The sequence below is a fragment of the Trachemys scripta genome, chromosome 2, assembly GCF_013100865.1.
Source record: "Trachemys scripta elegans isolate TJP31775 chromosome 2, CAS_Tse_1.0, whole genome shotgun sequence".
In the NCBI taxonomy this organism is placed as follows: Eukaryota; Metazoa; Chordata; order Testudines; family Emydidae; genus Trachemys; species Trachemys scripta.
The window spans coordinates 95536561-95555356 of record NC_048299.1 but is presented as its reverse complement, the minus strand read 5'-3'; the positions used below and the strand labels follow the sequence as shown (position 1 = coordinate 95555356).

The following is an 18796-nucleotide window of genomic DNA, read 5'->3' as shown; positions in this document are numbered from 1 at the left end:
CCTCCTCGTAGCGGGCCCGGGGTAGCTCAGGCCAGCTAGGGTCTTCGACGGTCTCCTGGCCGGGAGCTCCCGGCCGCACGTCTGCTCCCTGTGGTGGCTGGCCGCCGACTGAGCTCTGGCGGCCGGCCTTTATACTTCCTGTCCCGCCCCTTGACTTCCGGGGGGCGGGGACAGGGGGTGGTGGTCCCACCCACTCTGGTGCCGGCACGTGGGCTCCCTCTTCTGGGCAGGAGGGGAGCCACACCGACTCACTACACTACCCTTAAAAGGGAAACAAAAGCAAGCCTACATATAGTAATCATAGTATCTGTTTTGTTTTTGTTTTTTTTAAAGAGACCCACACTTAACAGTGTTCTATAGGACAGAATGTTTTAATAGAACTACTTGTAACCCCCTATTTTCAGATGTTTATAACAAAGCCATAAAAATCCAGGATATCTGAAGCTTGGCATATCGCTTCTCAGTCAGCCCTGAAATAGATTTATTTAAAGTATAAGCTATAAAATAATAGATTTGGTCATTTTTAAATTACAGAGAGTAGGCAGAGCAATAGCTTCACCTCCTCCTCATCCCTCACCACATAAAACAAAAATAAAAACATATTTTCTGTATTCCAGTGATTAATTTTTTTTGTCCAGTTTGTGGAAGAATCATAGACGATTAGGGCTAGAAGAGACCTCAGGAGGTCATTTAGTCCAACCCCCTGCTCAGAGCAGGACTAACCCCAACTAAATCATCCCAGCCAGGGCTTTGTCAAGCTGAGCCTTAAAAACCTCTAAGAATGGAGATTCCACCACATATCTAGGTAATCCATTCCAGGGCTTCACCACCCTCCTACTGAAATAGTTTTTACTAATATCCAACCTAGACCTCGCCCACTGCAAATTGAGACCATTGCTCCTTGTTCTGTCATCTGCCACCACTGAGAACAGTCTACTTCCATCCTCTTTGGAACCCCCCTTCAGGTAGTTGAAGGCTGCTATCAAATCCCCCCTCACTCTTCTCTTCTGCAGACTAAATAAGCCCAGTTCCCTCAGCCTCTCCCCATAAGTCATGTGCCCCAGCCCCCAATCATTTTTATTGCCCTCTGCTGGACTCTCTTCAATTTGTCCACATCCTTTCTGTAGTGGGGGGTGGGGTCCAAAACTGGACACAATACTCAAGATGTGGCCTCACCAGTGCCGAATAGAGGGGAATAATCACTTCCCTCGATCTGTTGGCAACGCTCCTACTAATACAGCCCAATATGCAGCTAGCCTTCTTGGCAACAAGGGCACACTGTTGACTTATATCTAGCTTCTCGTCCACTGTAATCCCCAGGTCCTTTTCTACAGAACTGCTGCTTAGCCAGGTGGTCCCCAGCCTGTAGCAGTGCATGGGATTCTTCCGTCCTAAGCGCAGGACTCTGCACTTGTCCTTGTTGAACCTCAGATTTATTTTGGCCCAATCCTCCAATTTGTCTAAGTCACTCTGGACCCTATCCCTACCCTCCAGCATATCTACCTCTCTCTGCAGCTTAGTGTCATCCGCGAACTTGCTTAGGGTGCAATCCATCCCATCATTCAGATCAGTAATGAAGATGTTGAACAAAACTGGCCTCAGGACAGACCTTTGATACCGGCCGCCAATTAGACATTGAGCTGTTGATCATTACCCGTTGAGCATGACGATCTAGCCAGCTTTCTATCCACCTTATAGTCCATTCATCCTATCCATACTTCTTTAACTTGTTGGCAAGAATACAGTGGGAGACCGTATCAAAAGCTTTGCTAAAATCAAAATAGATCACATTCACCACTTTCCCCATACTTACAGAGCCAGTTATCTCATCATAGAAGGCAATCAGGTTGGTCAGGCATGACTTGGCCTTGGTGAATCCATGTTGACTGTTCCTGATCACCTTCCTCTCCTCCAAGTGCTTCAAAATGGATTCCTTGAGGACCTGCTCAATGATTTTTCCAGGGACTGAAGTGAAGTTGACCAGTCTGTAGTTCCCTGGATTCTCCTTCTTCCCTTTTTAAAAGATGGGCACTATATTTGCCTTTTTCCAATCATCTGAGGCCTGCACCGATCGGTATGAGTTTTCAAAGATAATGGCCAATGGCTCTGCAATCACATCAGCCAACTCCCTCAGCACCCTCGGATGCATTAGATACAGCCCCATGGACTTGTGCATGTCCAGCTTTTCTAAATAGTCCTTAACCTATTCTTTCACCACTGAGGGCTGCTCAATTCAACAGAAGCTGGAAAGCACAAACTGGTGAGGTATGTCAGTAACCTACATCATGTTTCGATTAGCCATGTCTATTGCTTCAAAAAGAGTAGCAGAGTGTAAACACAGTTTTCTTTGTGTGCAGATGGATTTTGAAGTATTTTGTAGTAGTAGTAGTACTACTATTTGGGATAGATGGGTCTTTTAAAAATAGTTTGATATATAAGAACGGCCATACTGGGTCAGACCGAAGGTCCATCTATCCCATTATCCTGTCTTCCGACAGTGGCAATGCCAGGTGCCCCAGAGGGAATGAAGAGAACAGGTGATCATCAAGTGACTCATTTCCTGTCACCCATTCCCAGCTTCTGGCAAACAGAGGCTAGGGACACCATCCCTGCCCATCCTGGCTAATAGCCATCGATGGACCTATCCTCCATGAATGTATCTAATTCCTTTTTGAATCCTGTTATAGTCTTGGCCTTCACAACATCCTCTGGCAAGGAGTTCCACGGGTTGATTGTGCATTGTGCATTATTTTTTGTGAAAAAATACTTTCTTTTGTTTGTTTTAAACCTGCTGCCTATTAATTTCATTTGGTGACCCCTAGTTCGTGTGTTATGAGAAGGAGTAAATAACACTTCCTTATTTACTTTCTCCATACCAGTCATGATTTTATAGACCTCTATCATATCCCCCCTTAGTTGTCTCTTTTCCAATCTGAAAAGTCAGTCTTATTAATCTCTCCTCATATGGAAGCTGTTCCATACCCCTAATCATTTTAGTTGCCCTTTTCTGAACCTTTTCCAATTCCAATATATCTTTTTTGAGATGGGGCGACAACATCTGCATGCAGTATTCGAGATGTGGGCATACCATGAATTTATATAAAAGCAATATGTTAATTTTTGTCTTATTATCAATCCCTTTCTTAATGATTCCCAACATTCTGTTCACTTTTTTGACTGCCGCTACACATTGAGTGGATGTTTTCAGAGAACTATCCACAATGACGCCAAGATCTCTTTCTTGAGTGGTAACAGATAATTTAGACCCGACCCCGTCATTTTATATGTTTAGTTGGGATTATGTTTTCCAATGTGCATTACTTTGCATTTATCAACATTACATTTAATTTGCCATTTTGTTGCCCAGTCACTAAGTTTTGTGAGATCCTTTTGTAGCTCTTTGCAGTCTGCTTGGGACTTCACTATCTTGAGTAGTTTTGTATCATCTGCAAATTTTGCTACCTCACTGCTTACCCATTTTTCCAGATCCTTTATGAATATGTTCAATAGGACTGGGCCCAGTACTGACCCCTGGAGGATACCAATTTTTACTTCTCTCCATTCAGAAAACTGACCATTTATTCCTACCCCTGTTTCCTATCTTTTAACCAGTTACCAATCCATGAGAGGACCTTCCTTCTTATCCATGACAGCTTACTTTGCTTAAGAGGCTTTTATGAGGGAACTTGTCAAAGGCTTTCTGAAAATCTAAGTACACTATATCCACTGGATCCCCCTTGTCCACATTCTTGTAAACCCCCTCAAAGAATTATAGTAGATTGGTGAGGCATGATTTCCCTTTACAAACACCATGTTGACTTTTCCCCAACAAATTATATTCATCTATGTGTGTGACAATTTTGTTCTTTACTATAATTTAAACCAGTTTTCCTGGTACTGAAGTCAGGTTTACTGGCCTGTAATTGCCAGGATCACCTCTGGAGCCCTTTCAAAAAATTGCCGTCACATTAGCTATCCTCCAATTATTTGGTACAGAAGCTCATTTAAATGATGGGTTAGAAGCTACAGTCAGTAGTCCTGCAATTTCACATTTGAGTTCCTTCAGAACTCTTGGGTGCATACCATCTGGTCCTGGTGACTTATTATTGTTTAGTTTATCAATTTGTTCCAAAACGTCCTCTAATGATGCCTCAATCTAGGATAGTTCCTCAAATTTGTCACCTAAAAAGAATCGCTCAGGTTTGGGAATCTCCCTCACATCCTCAGCTGTGAAGATCTCTGCAAAGAATTCATTTAGTTTCTCCACAATGGCCTTATCATACTTGAGTGCTCCTTTACATCTCGATTGTCCAGTGGCCCTGATGGTTGTTTAGCAGGCTTCCTGTTTCTTAATTTTTGAGACTTTGACTAGTTGTTCAAATTCTTTTTTGGCCTTTCTAATTATATTTATACACTTCATTTGCCAAAGTTTATGCTGCTTCCTATTTTCCTCACTAGAATTTTACTTCCACTTTTTAAAGGATGCCTTTTTGTCTCTCACAGCTTCTTTTACTTTGTTGTTTAGCCACTGTGGCACTTTTTTGGTTCTCTTACTATGTTTTTTAATTTGGGGTATACATTTAAGTTGAGCCTCTATTATGGTATATTTAAAAAGTTTCCATGCAGCTTGCAGGGATTTTACTTTTGGCACTATACCTTTTAATTTCTGTTTAACTAACTTCCTCATTTTTGTGTAGTCCCCCTTTCTGAAATGAAATGCTATAGTGTTGGGCTGCTGTGGTGTTTTCCACGCCACAGGGATGTTAAAATTTTATTATATTATGTATGGTCACTATTACCAAGTGGTCAAGCTATAATCAGTTCTTGGGACCAGATCCTGTGCTCCAATTAGGACTAAATCAAGAATTGCCTGTCCTCTTGTGGGTTCCAGGGCTAGCTGCTCCAAAAAGCAGTCCTTTAAAGTGTCAAGAAACTTTATCTCTGCATCCCATCCTGAGGTGACATGTACCCAGTCAATATGGGGATAGTTGAAACCCCCCATCATTATTGATTTTTTTATTTTTATACCCCCTCTAGTCTCACTGGGTATTTCACAGTCACTATCACCATCATGGTCAAATGGTCAGTAATATATCCCTATACACATGAAAACTTACATCATATTTTCCAAAAAAATCATTTGACTCCCTTTCTCCCAATGTTTTTCTATTACTGAATTATTTTTCTTTCCTCCAGTTTACAGTGTAAAGGCATGATTCTGATTTCACAATCATTGCATCCCAGTGTAATTCCACTGATTTCAGAGGAGTTATTTATTTACACTGGTAAATGAAATCACTATCCATCTATAAATCAGTGTGTAGACGCACCAGCTTGGGACACAAAACAAAAATAATAACAAACAAAACCTGAAAGTCTAAGCTACAGATCTCTTCACATCCTTTTCTTCAGGGGTTAGATTTATTTCCAAAAATCATACACTGAAAAAACAGAACAAATCAACTCAAACTATGAAGGGCTATATTCCAAAGCACAGATACATTTCAGATCTATTAAAAATATAATTAAAATGGTTTTCCATCTCTAGAACATACATATTTCTCATGTGCCAACAAGGAAAATTAGGCTGTTTGAAAGTCCAAAAAGCATAAATCTTATTTCCTTTTCTTTTTCAGAATATCTGCTGTCACTTTGAAATTTTGTTAGAATACTACTGGAAAATAAATGGACAAAGCATTTGTTTCCTGGAAGCGGTGCAAAATTGTAAAAGCAAAATTATATAAACATCCTCAGTTTCAGAGCAGACTAACAATTAGCCGGGTGGATTGATTTAAATCAAAGCAATTTAAGTTGCTGATTTTAATCATGATTTAAATCAGCAGGAAACTTTGATTTAAATAATTGATCTTATTAATGTTTTGAATCTGTACTTTAGTAATTTTCTTTAAAAAGGTTGGTTTTGATTGATTAGTGAACAATCGAAGCATGTTGGTTTGCAACCAAATATAAGCTGAACACTAAATTTGGTGAGGGTTTTTTTGCTAAGCTGGAGGATACGCTATATCTATAAATATTTATTTAAGCAATTCTATAGATAAGCTTACATTTATTCAAATTCTTAACTTTTACTTTATGTTACAAAATGGTGAATGATATTTATTAGATTTTTTTTTAACCTATGATTTATGTGTTAAGCTCTGGATGGAGAGTCAAATTCAATCGAAAATGCATAAAACAGCATTCTATTTTGATATTAAATGTGCTGGATACATAAAAACAGTTTAATAAATCAGTGAATTTTAAATGCTAAAGATGGATAAACAAATGAAGCATTATCTGAAGTAAATTAATTGAGCTGATTATTTCTGGTTACCATATCCTTCAAGATTTTCTATCTAGAAGATCTCACCCTCTCACACCTTGGTTTTATTCATATTCATGGGAGGAGGAAAACAAGCTTTCCTGCTTCTTCAGCTCCCAATCTGTTTCTTAACTTTGAATGACCTAGTCATTGAACTGAACTAGTTGAATAAAATGAAATGAAGACTCTCTCTGCACCTGCAGCAGAGACTACTGTTGTTAAAAGCTGGCTTAGCACTTCCACAGACTCTGGTTCGAGATGCTTAACCAGTGACTGCCACTACATCAGTGGTTTGGCTTTCTTTAAAACTTGGCAACATTTACTAATTATTTTTGTATTTTATTTAAATGCTTTCAATAGATTATAATATGTTTAGGGCTTAACATATATTGTCAATTTCAAATCATTTTAAAAGATAAACCTTTATTTAATTTAAATGAAAAAATCTGTTTAATTTCTTTCCTTTTGTAGAAAAGAGTATCGGTTTTTATCCACCCTGGCAAATGAGCTAAATGCATGCAGAAGGTCACAGCCATTTCCATTAGGGGCCAAGATAGTTGGGTTATGTTAGACATTGCTCCCTTTCCTTATTTCACTAGGAAACAGGAAGATGGGAAATGTTTTTAAACAGATAGCAATAAAAGTGAACATACATAAGTGCTTGAAAGACCTGGGTTCAGAGTAAGCATCTGCCTTAATTATAAACTCACTTTGTTACTTTGTGCCAGAACCTGCGTTATTCTAGCAAAGCTTTTGTATTTATTACATGCACGTGTGTGGGGATGTGCACCATTATCTTCCTCTGAGGAACTAAGTGCTCTCAGGAAAGCCTCATATTACAGCCAAGTTCCAAGAGACTGCTCATCCACAGCATACTGGATCTCAAGATTCAATTTATTCACCTTGGGGATGAAATTGCTTGTTTCTTTAAGGTGCCAGCACACTGATTTTGTCCCTTTAAATCATCTGTATTTTTGCTCTTGTGGCCTGACACTAACTGGTTCTTTTATTCTGTTTAGGAAGCAGAAGTAAATCTTTATGGACTATTCATACTTACACTTTTCCAGTACAATGAACTGCAATGTATCCAATAGTTTGTTTACTCAAGAAGTAGAATTCCTCAGGTACCCATTCTTTATTTTTCGTTTTCTAAAAAAATGGTCCAATCTAAAACTCTATGCACTCGTACAAATTATTTACCACATTACATTAAAATCTACTATGACCAATGACCACATCAAAACCCTGCTAAAAATTCTACAGTCCCCAACTCAAACCATCCCTCGGGAAAAGCTTGGAGAAATAGGTAAGGTGTGCAGTAGCCCAGAAGGTTAACACATTTTGGCTCTGCTGGACAAACGGGGATCTTTATTTCTCTTTATATTTAGTAAAATTTGGATTTATATTATAGTCACCCAATGGCAAGCCAGAAGAACAAAACCTATGTTATAAAAGAGATAACATCCATTCCTCAGACTTCCCTAAAAACTTCACAAATAACTCCACCCCACTACAATATGAAGTCCTACAAAATGGAGTCTCCTCACAGCTTCACAAATAATTCTGCTGCCAGCAGGATTCTGAGTGCAATCTCCTTGTAACATCCATATTTCTCATATACCCCACAGTACTTCGAATAGGATTTTAAAAGTTTGACTCAAAACCAAGATAACTTTCACAGATTTTTCTCTGAAACAGTTACGTGTTTGAATAAACCAGAATCAACTATATGACATTACATTTTCCAGCTACATCTCTAATAGTAATAACCGATCCAAAAAGATAATAAGGGCCACACAGAGGCCCTATGAACCACATGGCTTTGAGGAAAAGGGAGCCCCCCCCCATATCATTGTGTGCTTTCAGAATCTGCAGTTTTAAACTCTGTTGGTTATTGTCAATGGTTATTCCCTTACTTACCTGTCAATAATGGCACACATATCAATGCTGACATTGGCAAAGCTTCCCAGTTTGCCTTGCTCCACTGCATGCAAATCCACCAGTTGATCATCCACGTGAATAAACTGCATGCATCCTTGGAATGAGAGCTGGAGCAGGGAACGATCCGTGTCATTTGTTTGTGTAAGGAACCCTGTGGAGCAGAGAAAGCAAGAGCATTGTTAACTTCAGTGGATGTTAGAACTCAAAGCTGCACTTTTCCTGTTACCAAAGACAGTGTCCTGGCCATGTGGGAAGACAGACAAAATGCAAGGGATGAGGTTTAATTAAGTTGCAACTCTACTAGTTCATCTGGGAATCGTCCAGTAATAACGTGTACAGTGCAGGTCATGATTCCTTCCTTAATTGCTTCCATTTGGTGGAGGGCTGCCTTTAGCCTTAGACAACTGGTCCCCAGCCTGTTGCTGGGATCAAGCACCCTCTCCTACTCTGACGGTTAAAGGGCTGGGGAAAGAGGGTTTTATCTTCTCTGTACCTAACATAGGAACCCTAACCCTATTTCCCGGTTTCTTCAGGGGATGCCTTCCTCCTAAGTCACTTCCAGCTCTGATTTCTTAGGGAACCTGACCCCCTATGGAATGAGTACCTGTACTAGACACCTGTCACCTGCAAAACTGTCAGATCTTGAACCACAGTACTACCTGACTGACCCAATCAGGTCCATGAGCAGCTGTGAAACCCACCCCAATCTGGCAGTAAGGCAAATAAAGTTCTTCCTAATCCCAAAAAGGTGACTAGTGCAATGCCAACAGCAGCCCCAAACCTTATGCTAATCACAGAGGTGAGAATGCAGGTGTGAGAGGGGGTTCAAGCTGTAGGGGCAAGGTTTATATACCCTCCTCCAGGTGCATAGGGGCCAATAGCTTACCTGAGCCTTACTGGCCCACCCACCCACCCACTCAGGTAATGCCTCACCTGTTCCTGACCATCTCCCTTCTCCAACCCCCCCAGGACAAGGACACTAAAAGGGCCACTCCCCCCCACAACAATCCACACAAAGCCTTTGAGGTTGCAGTGGTTGCATTCTGAAAGTAGTTCCTTTTTTCAATCAAAGTGGAGCCTACTTGACAGCCTGTGATACAGCAAAAATATATTTTTACAGGGAAAATTATTCCTTTGGGTATAACAATAGGATGGAGGAAACAACTGCTCATGATTGCAGTTGCATTTTATTTCGGGGGGGGGGAGGGGGAGGCAATTATTACAGGGCAACTTCATATTTCCTAAACACACATTTTAACAGCCAGGATCAACCAAACAATACTTTATGAAGGCATTAGAAATTATTCAATACATTCTTAAAGAAATAAAGGCCCAGATCTTCAGCTGATGTAAATCAGTATTGTTCTGTTTACTTCAAAGGAGCTATGCTTATTTACACCAGCTAAGGATTTGGCCCCCTGTGGTTTCCTTCTCCTTTTCCCCCCAATACTCCTTGATGATCGCCTCAGAAAGCCCAAGAACAGTCCAGATTAGTCCAATCAAGTTGCCATCCTCCCCTCCCTACTCATGTAAAGAAATGAAACACTGGTAGAAAGTTTCAATTCTATGTTTTCCACTTTTTAATATATTTTACATACCAAATGGCCAATTTTAAACTTTTTCATTAAACCACAATAGCTGTGAAAATTACACAGTTCTAGTCATGTTCTCCTATTGATCAAAGAACATCGTATATATAATCATTTGGAGGTGGGAGGGTGGTGCCTATCATGGACTGCATTCTTGTCAGATTTCCTTGTTCATAATACAAGCTCATATCTGTTCCTCTCTAAAAAGTATTATGGGTATGCCATATCGGAGATATACAGTAATATGATGAAACCTTGAAAGCTACCCAGAGATCAACACTTGAAATATTTGATCATTTTACCCCTTCACCTAGTTCTGTTCTTAAAGGAAAAAACAACCACCTGCAAGGCACTATAGAATAATGATGATTGCTTTGTACTTATGTAACCCTTTCTATCAGGGATCTCAAAGCACTATGGATAACTCATCGAGCCTCAAACATCCATATGTCATTACTATAATTAACCTTATTTTACAGATAATAGTAACACAAGACAGATAAAATAAGAGACTTCCAATGTTGCATAGCAAAACAGTGGCAGGGGTGGGAACAGAACCTTGAATTATTTATTTCTAGGCTCAAACTCCCATAGCTCAACCTCGTTTCTTCTCTTTAATATATCCTTGTAATTGGGGATGTGTTGTCCATTTTGTTCTTTATTTTGTTTATGGTCAAAATGAAGATAAAAATAGTTGTGCTGAATAAGAGAGAGAAGTGTTGTGTACAACCCTCATCTGATTACAATGTACAGCTATTGCTCCAACTGGAGCCAATGATAAAATTTCCAACACCTCAAATGATTGGACTAATTCCTATGATGCATCATAGAATCTAGAGATGGAAAAAAGTAAGTCATCCTGTCTATCCTTTGGCCATGCAAGCTTGATACTTGATGCTTTCTTCAGCTAGGTTTGAAATGGTGGTTGATGTTAAGGGAAACCTTTGGGCTGTTTCAGTCTAGTTCCCTATTTGTTAATACCATTAAACTATCAGGAAGATTGGTATCACTTCTCCTTAGCAAGGACCCAAAACCTGCCATGGCAGAACATGTGGCTGTTTAGAGTTGAGGTGCACTGTAGGGCTGTGTGGGGAAGCTTGTGCACACAGCGTCCAGTGCTAAAAGTGGAGGATCTATTTTTGACAGAAATGAAAGTATCACCACATCTGCCTATCCTGTAATCAATTTTGCCCCTCCATGACTTCTGCCCCCTCCAGCGTCCCCCCTTGCCCCAGCCTCACCTTTGGTCTTTCTTCAGCTCTAGTTGTTTTTCATCCCCCTTTCCAGGCTGGGTGTTGCAAAGCAGGAGAGAAGCAGAGGAGCCAGTGCTCACAGGAGGGGAGAAGGAGGAAAAGTTGCCTTGAGCAGCTGGGCTCTTTCTGCTCCCTTATCTCGCCTCTCCTCATGTGAGAAGGGCTTCAGCTCCTGGGGGGGGGGGAAGGCAGAACTCAGCAGCTCCCAATGGCGTCTCTGCCTTAAGAGGCAGGGGAGTGGGAGCCAATCACAGAGACCTTTTCCCCAGGCAACACTAAAATGTGGCTCCTCAGCAATCCTGGTGGAGTTGTAGAATTTTCTGGGTCTTCAACCCCTTTCTCCAGGTGCACTTTATGCCCTGGCTACCTCTGGCTCAAGCCAGTGATATTACTCTTCTGCTTTGAATATTAAATTAACCCAAGGTTAATGACAAAAAAAAAGACAAACTCTGCCCTTAGCTGAATTCATGCAAGCCCAGTGAAGTCAGCGATGTTTTGTGGTACAAAGGAAAGAATTTAGTCAAAAGAAGAATGATCACACAATGAATATTCAAATACTAATAAAAACAGCAGGTCAAATTCTGCAGCCCATAGTCAATCTTTATTCAGGCAATGCCCCATTGACATCATTAGGAGTTTTACCTCAGTAAAAACTGAGTGATGATTGCATGATTAGGCCCAGCAATCTACTACAGCAGATAATGTATTATTCCAGAATCATTTAGGGATGTTTTCAGGAAGGAAATGTATCATTTAAAAACATTCTCAAAGTCAACCCACTCACTGCTTGATTAAAAACAGAAAAAAAAGCTAAATTAATAATAATGAAGCTGTTTTTATGTCTGACTAATTTAAACACTATTATTATTATGTCTAATACAATTAAACTTCATCTTACTGTAACACTAAAGCACAAAAAGATTTCACTACACGGAACTCCAAAATTCCCATTCTTTTCAGACTGCCCTCTGGTGGTTCTAGTGAAGCAGAAATTGTTTTCCACTCAGTAACTTCATCTGTACAGACAGTCAAGGCCCAAAAATGCAGATTTACTATTCCATTGAGATTGAAAATCATTCAAATGAATATTTGCAATCAGCTTACTCAAGGTAAAACTCAATGGAGGCAGTTGTCTAAGTCACTGGTTAGTAGATGCCCAACAAGAGTTGTACTGAATAGTGTTTTAAAAAGAAATTGTTAGCTTTTGCCCCCTGTTGGAGAAGGATAGGAGTTTCCTAACAAAACCATTGCTGGAGTAGTCCAAAATAGCTTCAGAGCGCTAAAGCCTTATATCACAGCAACTGAAAACATTTGCATCACAATAGAGTCAGTACAACTGACCACATAAAACAAGCTCTCTTTAGTCTTCCATGACAACATTCTACACTCGGGCTTGATCAATTTTGGATTCTAATTTTTGCCAAAGTCCCATAAATTTGAATAGATGACAATCATAACTATCTCATTGATACTTTGGTGCTCTCCAGGCTGCTTGCTCATCATGTAAAACCTTTAAAGCAGGGACTGTCTTTTTGTTATGTGTTTGTACAGTGCCTAGCATAAAAGGACATTGATCCTGATTGGGACCTACAGGTGTTATTGCAATACAAATAAATAATAAGGATAATAATAATTCTGGAAGAAGGTAATTATATACACAAATCCTCACCCCCAAGGGCCTCTCAGTATTTTACCATAGGTCTGCTTCTCCAATAGCCATCTTTGTTGTGCAATTTCCACACCATCCCTTTATGTATTGCACATCCTCCTTGAACTTGCCCATAAGGCTTTGACCAACTTTTCATTCAAATCCCACATCAAGATCCACTACTACCATGATGCCAACAAGAAACTTTCAGCTAGTAACAGCAAGGTAAAGGGAGAGTTGTGTATAGTTAACATTTAGATTATATTATACAAAAACATACAAAGGGTGTGGGAGAGGGTTAAAACACAGTCATAACTATATCTATCTATATGTCTTGCACATAAGGCTTTGTTATATTTCTCTCCTCCATTCTTCATATAGTGTTTGTCTTCTTTGACTATGTGACTGCCCAGGAGATACAGATGTCCAAGTTCCAGTAATTTTATTGGCACTTGGACATTTAAATCTCTACGGCAACTTTGAAAATTCCAGTTCTTTGGGAGAGGGACTGTACTTTACTATATTCCTGGAAACCATTTAGCGCCTTGTGAGTGTTACTGCAACACAAACAATAAAAACAAATGTTTTCACCTTCCAGACTTCCAGTATTAGAACATGATCTACTTACTGATCCTATCCACATTGAAATAAAAACTAAATCAAGTTCTATAACCAGGACAGACAGCAGTGCTGTCACTGAGAAAGGCCAAGTAACAAGTGCACACATTATGTGGACAATGCTTTATAGATTTTCTTTCTGACAAGAAGAATATATACATATTTAGACTGCATACAAAATGTAATTTGGATATCCACTCTTTAAAAAAAATGTTTAGCTATGCTCAGAAACAAACTGAAAATCTAATAGAGATACATATTCTATCATTTTCAAGATCTTTCTGTATTTTATTTTGTTCAGCTTCCCCCCCCCCACTACCAGCACCACACTCACTCAGTATCTTATTGTTTTTAAATTAAGTTTCTAACCCTTCTGGAAAAAAAGAGATGGGCTTGTGCTGCAAAGGTCAGATATGGAACAAACCCGAATTTTCCCCATAGTTCAGGGGAGTCTGGGTCAAGAGTTTCATTCTGGCCTGTTAGAAATAGGAAGGAGCTGGAAATCTGGATCCAGGTCCTGATCTTGATTTAAATTTTCACAAAGTCTGGGGTTCAGTAAAGAGGGTTTAGTTCAGGTTCCTTGAGGTTAAATGTCACTTTTAGTTGATTGGAAGTTACCAACAGATGGAAAGCAATAGCTCTGCCAAGGTGTCAACAAAAGTTACTCCCCCCCACATCACTGATATTCTAACTTCATAGCATAGCTGGAACCATTTAAATTAGGACATTTATAAGCCAGGCAGTCTAAGGAACATAGATTCATATTCACGGTATAGTGAGGAATTAACAAATACTTACATTCAACATACAATTACAAATATTTGATGTATTACTCGGAGCTGAGATGTGGCCCAAGAATGAAATAAAATATTTGAAATTATACTCTGAATATGTGAGTAGAACTCATTCTGCATTTTATGTAAAAAATTCGGTTGCCCTTTGAAGTATAATGCAAGTGCTATTTTTTTCAAAGAGACTCCCCAAAAGTTCTTGTGATACTCCCTCCCCGCCACTAGAGCTTTTGTCAACATTGCTATGGAGTGCTTATTTCTAGATTATTTGTTTTTAATTTCCAAATTAATGACAGGCTGATTTCATGTGCAGATGGTATTTGGTGTCTATTTTCCTGGAATACATTTTTTTTAAATTAAAAAAAAAAATGAAGTCTCTTCCTCAAAAATAGTAACTGTCAGATTCAAAGCTAGACAATGCAGGAGGTTAACTGGCATTCAGTATTCTTAGTTGCACTGATTGGCTCACCTGCCCACAGAAACCACTAATCAATAAAACAAAGCAATTGTTCTCATAGCTGCCAGTGATTAGTAGTAGGTTTTTTTGTTTTTGTTTTTCATTTCCATGGTGTCTGCAACTTGGTGTCTAACAAAATTTAAGTAAAGACAATGCAATTCTATCAAAAGGCCCAGTGAACTCCAGAATGGTGAGAGGGAAACAAAGTCTTAGATTATTTGTTTTTCAGGCAACACCATGTTAGTCAGAGCCTAAATGATAGTTAAGCTGTATCTGATATATGCAGCTATTATGCACAGTTAAAATGTTCCATTATATTTTTTTTTTTTTGGCATCATTAAATATAATTTTTTCAGTGTGGCTGTGAGTGTACTCAAGAGAAAAAAAACAATTGGAGTTACACAAGTTAATAGAAAGTAGAAAGGAAAATAGACTCTGATCTCAGACTGGTGCAAATCCAAAACAAATTCACTGAAATCCAATCAATTTACACCTGTGTAACTGAGAACAGAATCAGGTCTTCAGTGTGTGATGTGTGATCAAGACCAGAAACTTGGAAAACTATAAACTATCTGTTATAACAGCATTAAAGAAGCTCAATTAAAGGAACTGCAAAAGGACTGAATTGAGTGACTTCTATTTTCATCTCAGTGCATCTCTGCAGAACCAAAAAAAAAAAAAAAAACAAACAAACACACAAAAACCAGAAGAGAAGAAAACTATCGGATGATAAAAAGCAGCAGCACTGGGGACTTATGTTATGCTGATTTACACAAGCTGAGGATCTGGACCTCTATCTAATTCTTATCAACACTGTAAGGCAATCATTGCTGATCTGCAAGAACACAATATGGGCCACGTTCTCTGGTACATTGTGGCCATTTTGCACTATACTGACATCATAATCAGTCACTAAAGCTGGGGAGAATCACTCCAGTGATCCTCTAATAAGGTACAGCCAACACAATCATACCCCTAGACTATTGGTATAGAGGAGGAAAGCGAGGGTCACCAGATGAAAAGGGGCATTGCTGGGGTCGTCCTCAGCTGTGTTTTTGGGTCTTTGTGGCTGTTTTAGCTTGGTGTAAATTAGAACCTACAAGCTGCATTAGCCCAGCGGAGAAGAACCAGCCTTGCACAGAGCAAGTGGCAGAAGTAAAGAGATTGGAAGTCATTTAAAGACTCCCCACTATGACCTGTGGTGTGCATAGTTGAGCTGCATTTCCAAGTCCAGCCCTTTGGACATATTACCCGGTAGGGCAGAATTCCAAACACTTTTCCTAACTGAAAGCTTTGACTAGAATAATATTCCATTACTGTGAATATCCCAAAACAAGGATAATCATAAATGTCAATAGAGAATGGCAGATAGGCCATGACTTTTATTGAATGCATAAACTAAATACCAGGCTATTACAAAAGTATTCTTAAAACCCGGTCAGAGCCAATCACCAAAACACATACCTCCCTTTCTAGCCATGACAAACCAAAGGATCACCTACACAATCCTTGGATTTGAAAGATCACAAGGTCCACCCAGCCTACGTTAATTAATTGCCTTCAGAAATCACAAAAAGATTCTCCATTGGCAGGGAGCAGAACTATCACTAGGCCAACCCACCCCATCCCTCCCATCTTCACCAGGTGTGTTTCACGCACACAGTCTCCTAGTTACAGATTTGAGAAATAAAATCCACCTCTCCCCAGGAAGAACAACCTATGCAAATACCGAGTTGGAAACAGGCATTGCAGAAGCTCAGAAAATAAATAACCTGTATCCCATATTGCCCTTCAAACAGAGAAATGCAGAATTTAGTGCAACACAAAAACAGTATCACTACCACCACAGCTACATAAACTTTTATCAAAACCAGCTGTTCTCCAACTGCTCTATATATGAGTGGGTGGGCATGTAATTTTCAGACAGCAGGGAGGGAGTCATAATTGCCCAACCCCCAACTGAACACCTCACTTCCTGGCTACAGGGTCACAAGGGCTATATGTTGACCAATCTAATGCACGATTGGTCCATGATTGGACCAACAGAACAGGGACAATGGTTATGCAATTTATACACCTCACAGGCACCCAAGCAGTAAGAAGGGATCAGTGTGGACACTAAGAAGCCAGAAAGACTGCAGTTGGAGCCTCTTACACAAGGCTTGATCCTCCTAAGAGAATAAATTAGATAGGAATAAATATTCCACTACAGATTAAGGAAGAAAAAAATTACCAGGATAATTAACTGGCTTTGTAAACCTTTTGAGGAATTTGTCTTCTTTTCTAGGAAGAACAACATCTGGGACTGGCCAGAGGGATTGGCTAACAGAGACCAGCCTAGGAACTGATAACTACTTACAGTGGGCTGCAGAAAGCCTATTTATTCTAAGTTCTGTTGCTGTGTACTGATTCAAGCATGACTACCTCTTCTTCTTAAAGAAATAGTGCTGACAAGATAAGAGGGAAGCTTGCTGGAAAATTCCATAGCGATCTATATCTTCTGGAGGCGATCCTGGCACCATAAATCCTACCTGGATGATTGTATCCTAATATCTTCCAGGAAATATTCACTCAACTCATGACACATCTCAGCTTCCTCATTGATATATCACTTGCGATCAGTTCTTCAGACATTCATGTACTGCATCTCCACTGAGAACCAAAACTTATACAAAATACAAGTATGTGTCTCTCACAGGTTACAAAACCACAAAAAAAAAAAATCTTAGTCAATCTTATCCAAAAGATAAAATGTATGTATCAAGAGGAGATCTGGCCTACATCTCAAAATTGGCCTAAGAAAAAGAACTCCAAACAACACACAACGTAATGTTTACAGAAAGACAATGGTTAGGTCAGTCTGCATTCCAGTATCATCAATCAGGCCTCTATCCAGCAGAGACCTACTGGTAATATTGCTGAAATATGAAACTTGGTTCAACAACACTAGTCTGAGGGTCAATTATTACTTTAAGCAGCTAGCCCTACTCACAGTTTCACTGGCTGCACAGAGTTAAGTATATAATCACTCGTGTTAGAATTTGAAAGGATGTGCAACATCTGGGAGGGGCAAGTATTATCTGAGACTGCCACACAGATGGGGTGACTGACATGACTAGCAGTCACACTCCCCATTTGGCTTTTCAGCAAACTGTGCATTTTCATAAGATGCCAAGTAATTTTGTTCTGTATTTGTCAATGTCTTCTTAGTGGGAGGGGTGAAAGATGATGTAACAACATGAGAAGCATAGACAGATTATTCTAGATTTTTCATGAGATCTATTGGATTGGATCTACAACATGACTAACCAGGAATCCTGGGGTACACTGAAATAAATCCTTGAGGTAGTGTCAATGGTGCAATGAAGAGGAGGGGGAAGGAGGAGACCCAAGACACCCTCCTGGCTGGAATGAGAAATTTGGCCTGGCCACCTCTTTGTCAGGAGAGAGCGATGGCTGGGCCTAATTTGAGTGGTATTGGCCCCCGTGTGCCTGCTTGCACTTTCCCCACACCTTTGCAGTCCTTCTGGTTCCAATGGGCACCGGGCGTCCCTATCCCCTCCAGAGAAAGGCAGAGGAGAGGGTATTGGGTATCCCTAGTGCCCAGAAAGGTGGGAGAACTGGATTTGGGCTTTTGGTGCTTCCTTGAGATGTAGAGAGGCAAAAGGAGCACGGGGTCTGGGACTCCCAGAACTGCCTGGATCCTGATGGGAATGGTGCTTTTCAGACCGACTGCCTTTCTGGGTAAAAAAGCTCAGGGCTCAGCATGGGATGGGGAGATTGTAGGGCTGGGTGCAGTGGGAAGAGCTTTGAGCTGGGTACAAGGTGATATGGGGGAGAAAAACACAGGGCTGTGTCTGGGGCAGCAGGAGGGAAGTGTGCAGCGGGGAGAGCATGGGTCCAGTGGGGAGAGCATGGGGCCCTGGCGCTAAGGGCCATGGGATGGGGAGTGGCTGGGGCTTTAACAGGGGAAGAGTGAGTTCTGGGCACCCTCCTTAGGAAAATTCTGATTGTGCACCTGGGAAGTATCCGCTTGATGTTTTTGATTGCTAATTGTTGTTTTGTATTCTTTTAATTACCGGCATAATTATTAATATATTTGTCTATGCACAGAAAGGGGCTATAGCAGGGGTCGGCAACCTTTCAGCAGTGATGTGCCAAGTCTTCATGTGTACAC

The 18796-nt window shown here is 40.2% G+C and overlaps 1 protein-coding gene across 1 annotated transcript in view; it reads right to left on the bottom strand.

Annotated features, from left to right (window-relative positions):
• CNTNAP2 (contactin associated protein 2) overlaps nucleotides 1-18796 on the bottom strand; it is a 1628923-nt gene that overhangs the window by 589589 nt on the left and 1020538 nt on the right. Inside the window, exon 10 of the mRNA XM_034761282.1 lies at nucleotides 8243-8414. Within this exon, the coding sequence (XP_034617173.1) occupies nucleotides 8243-8414 (172 nt within the window). The remainder of the gene's footprint in view (nucleotides 1-8242; nucleotides 8415-18796) is intronic.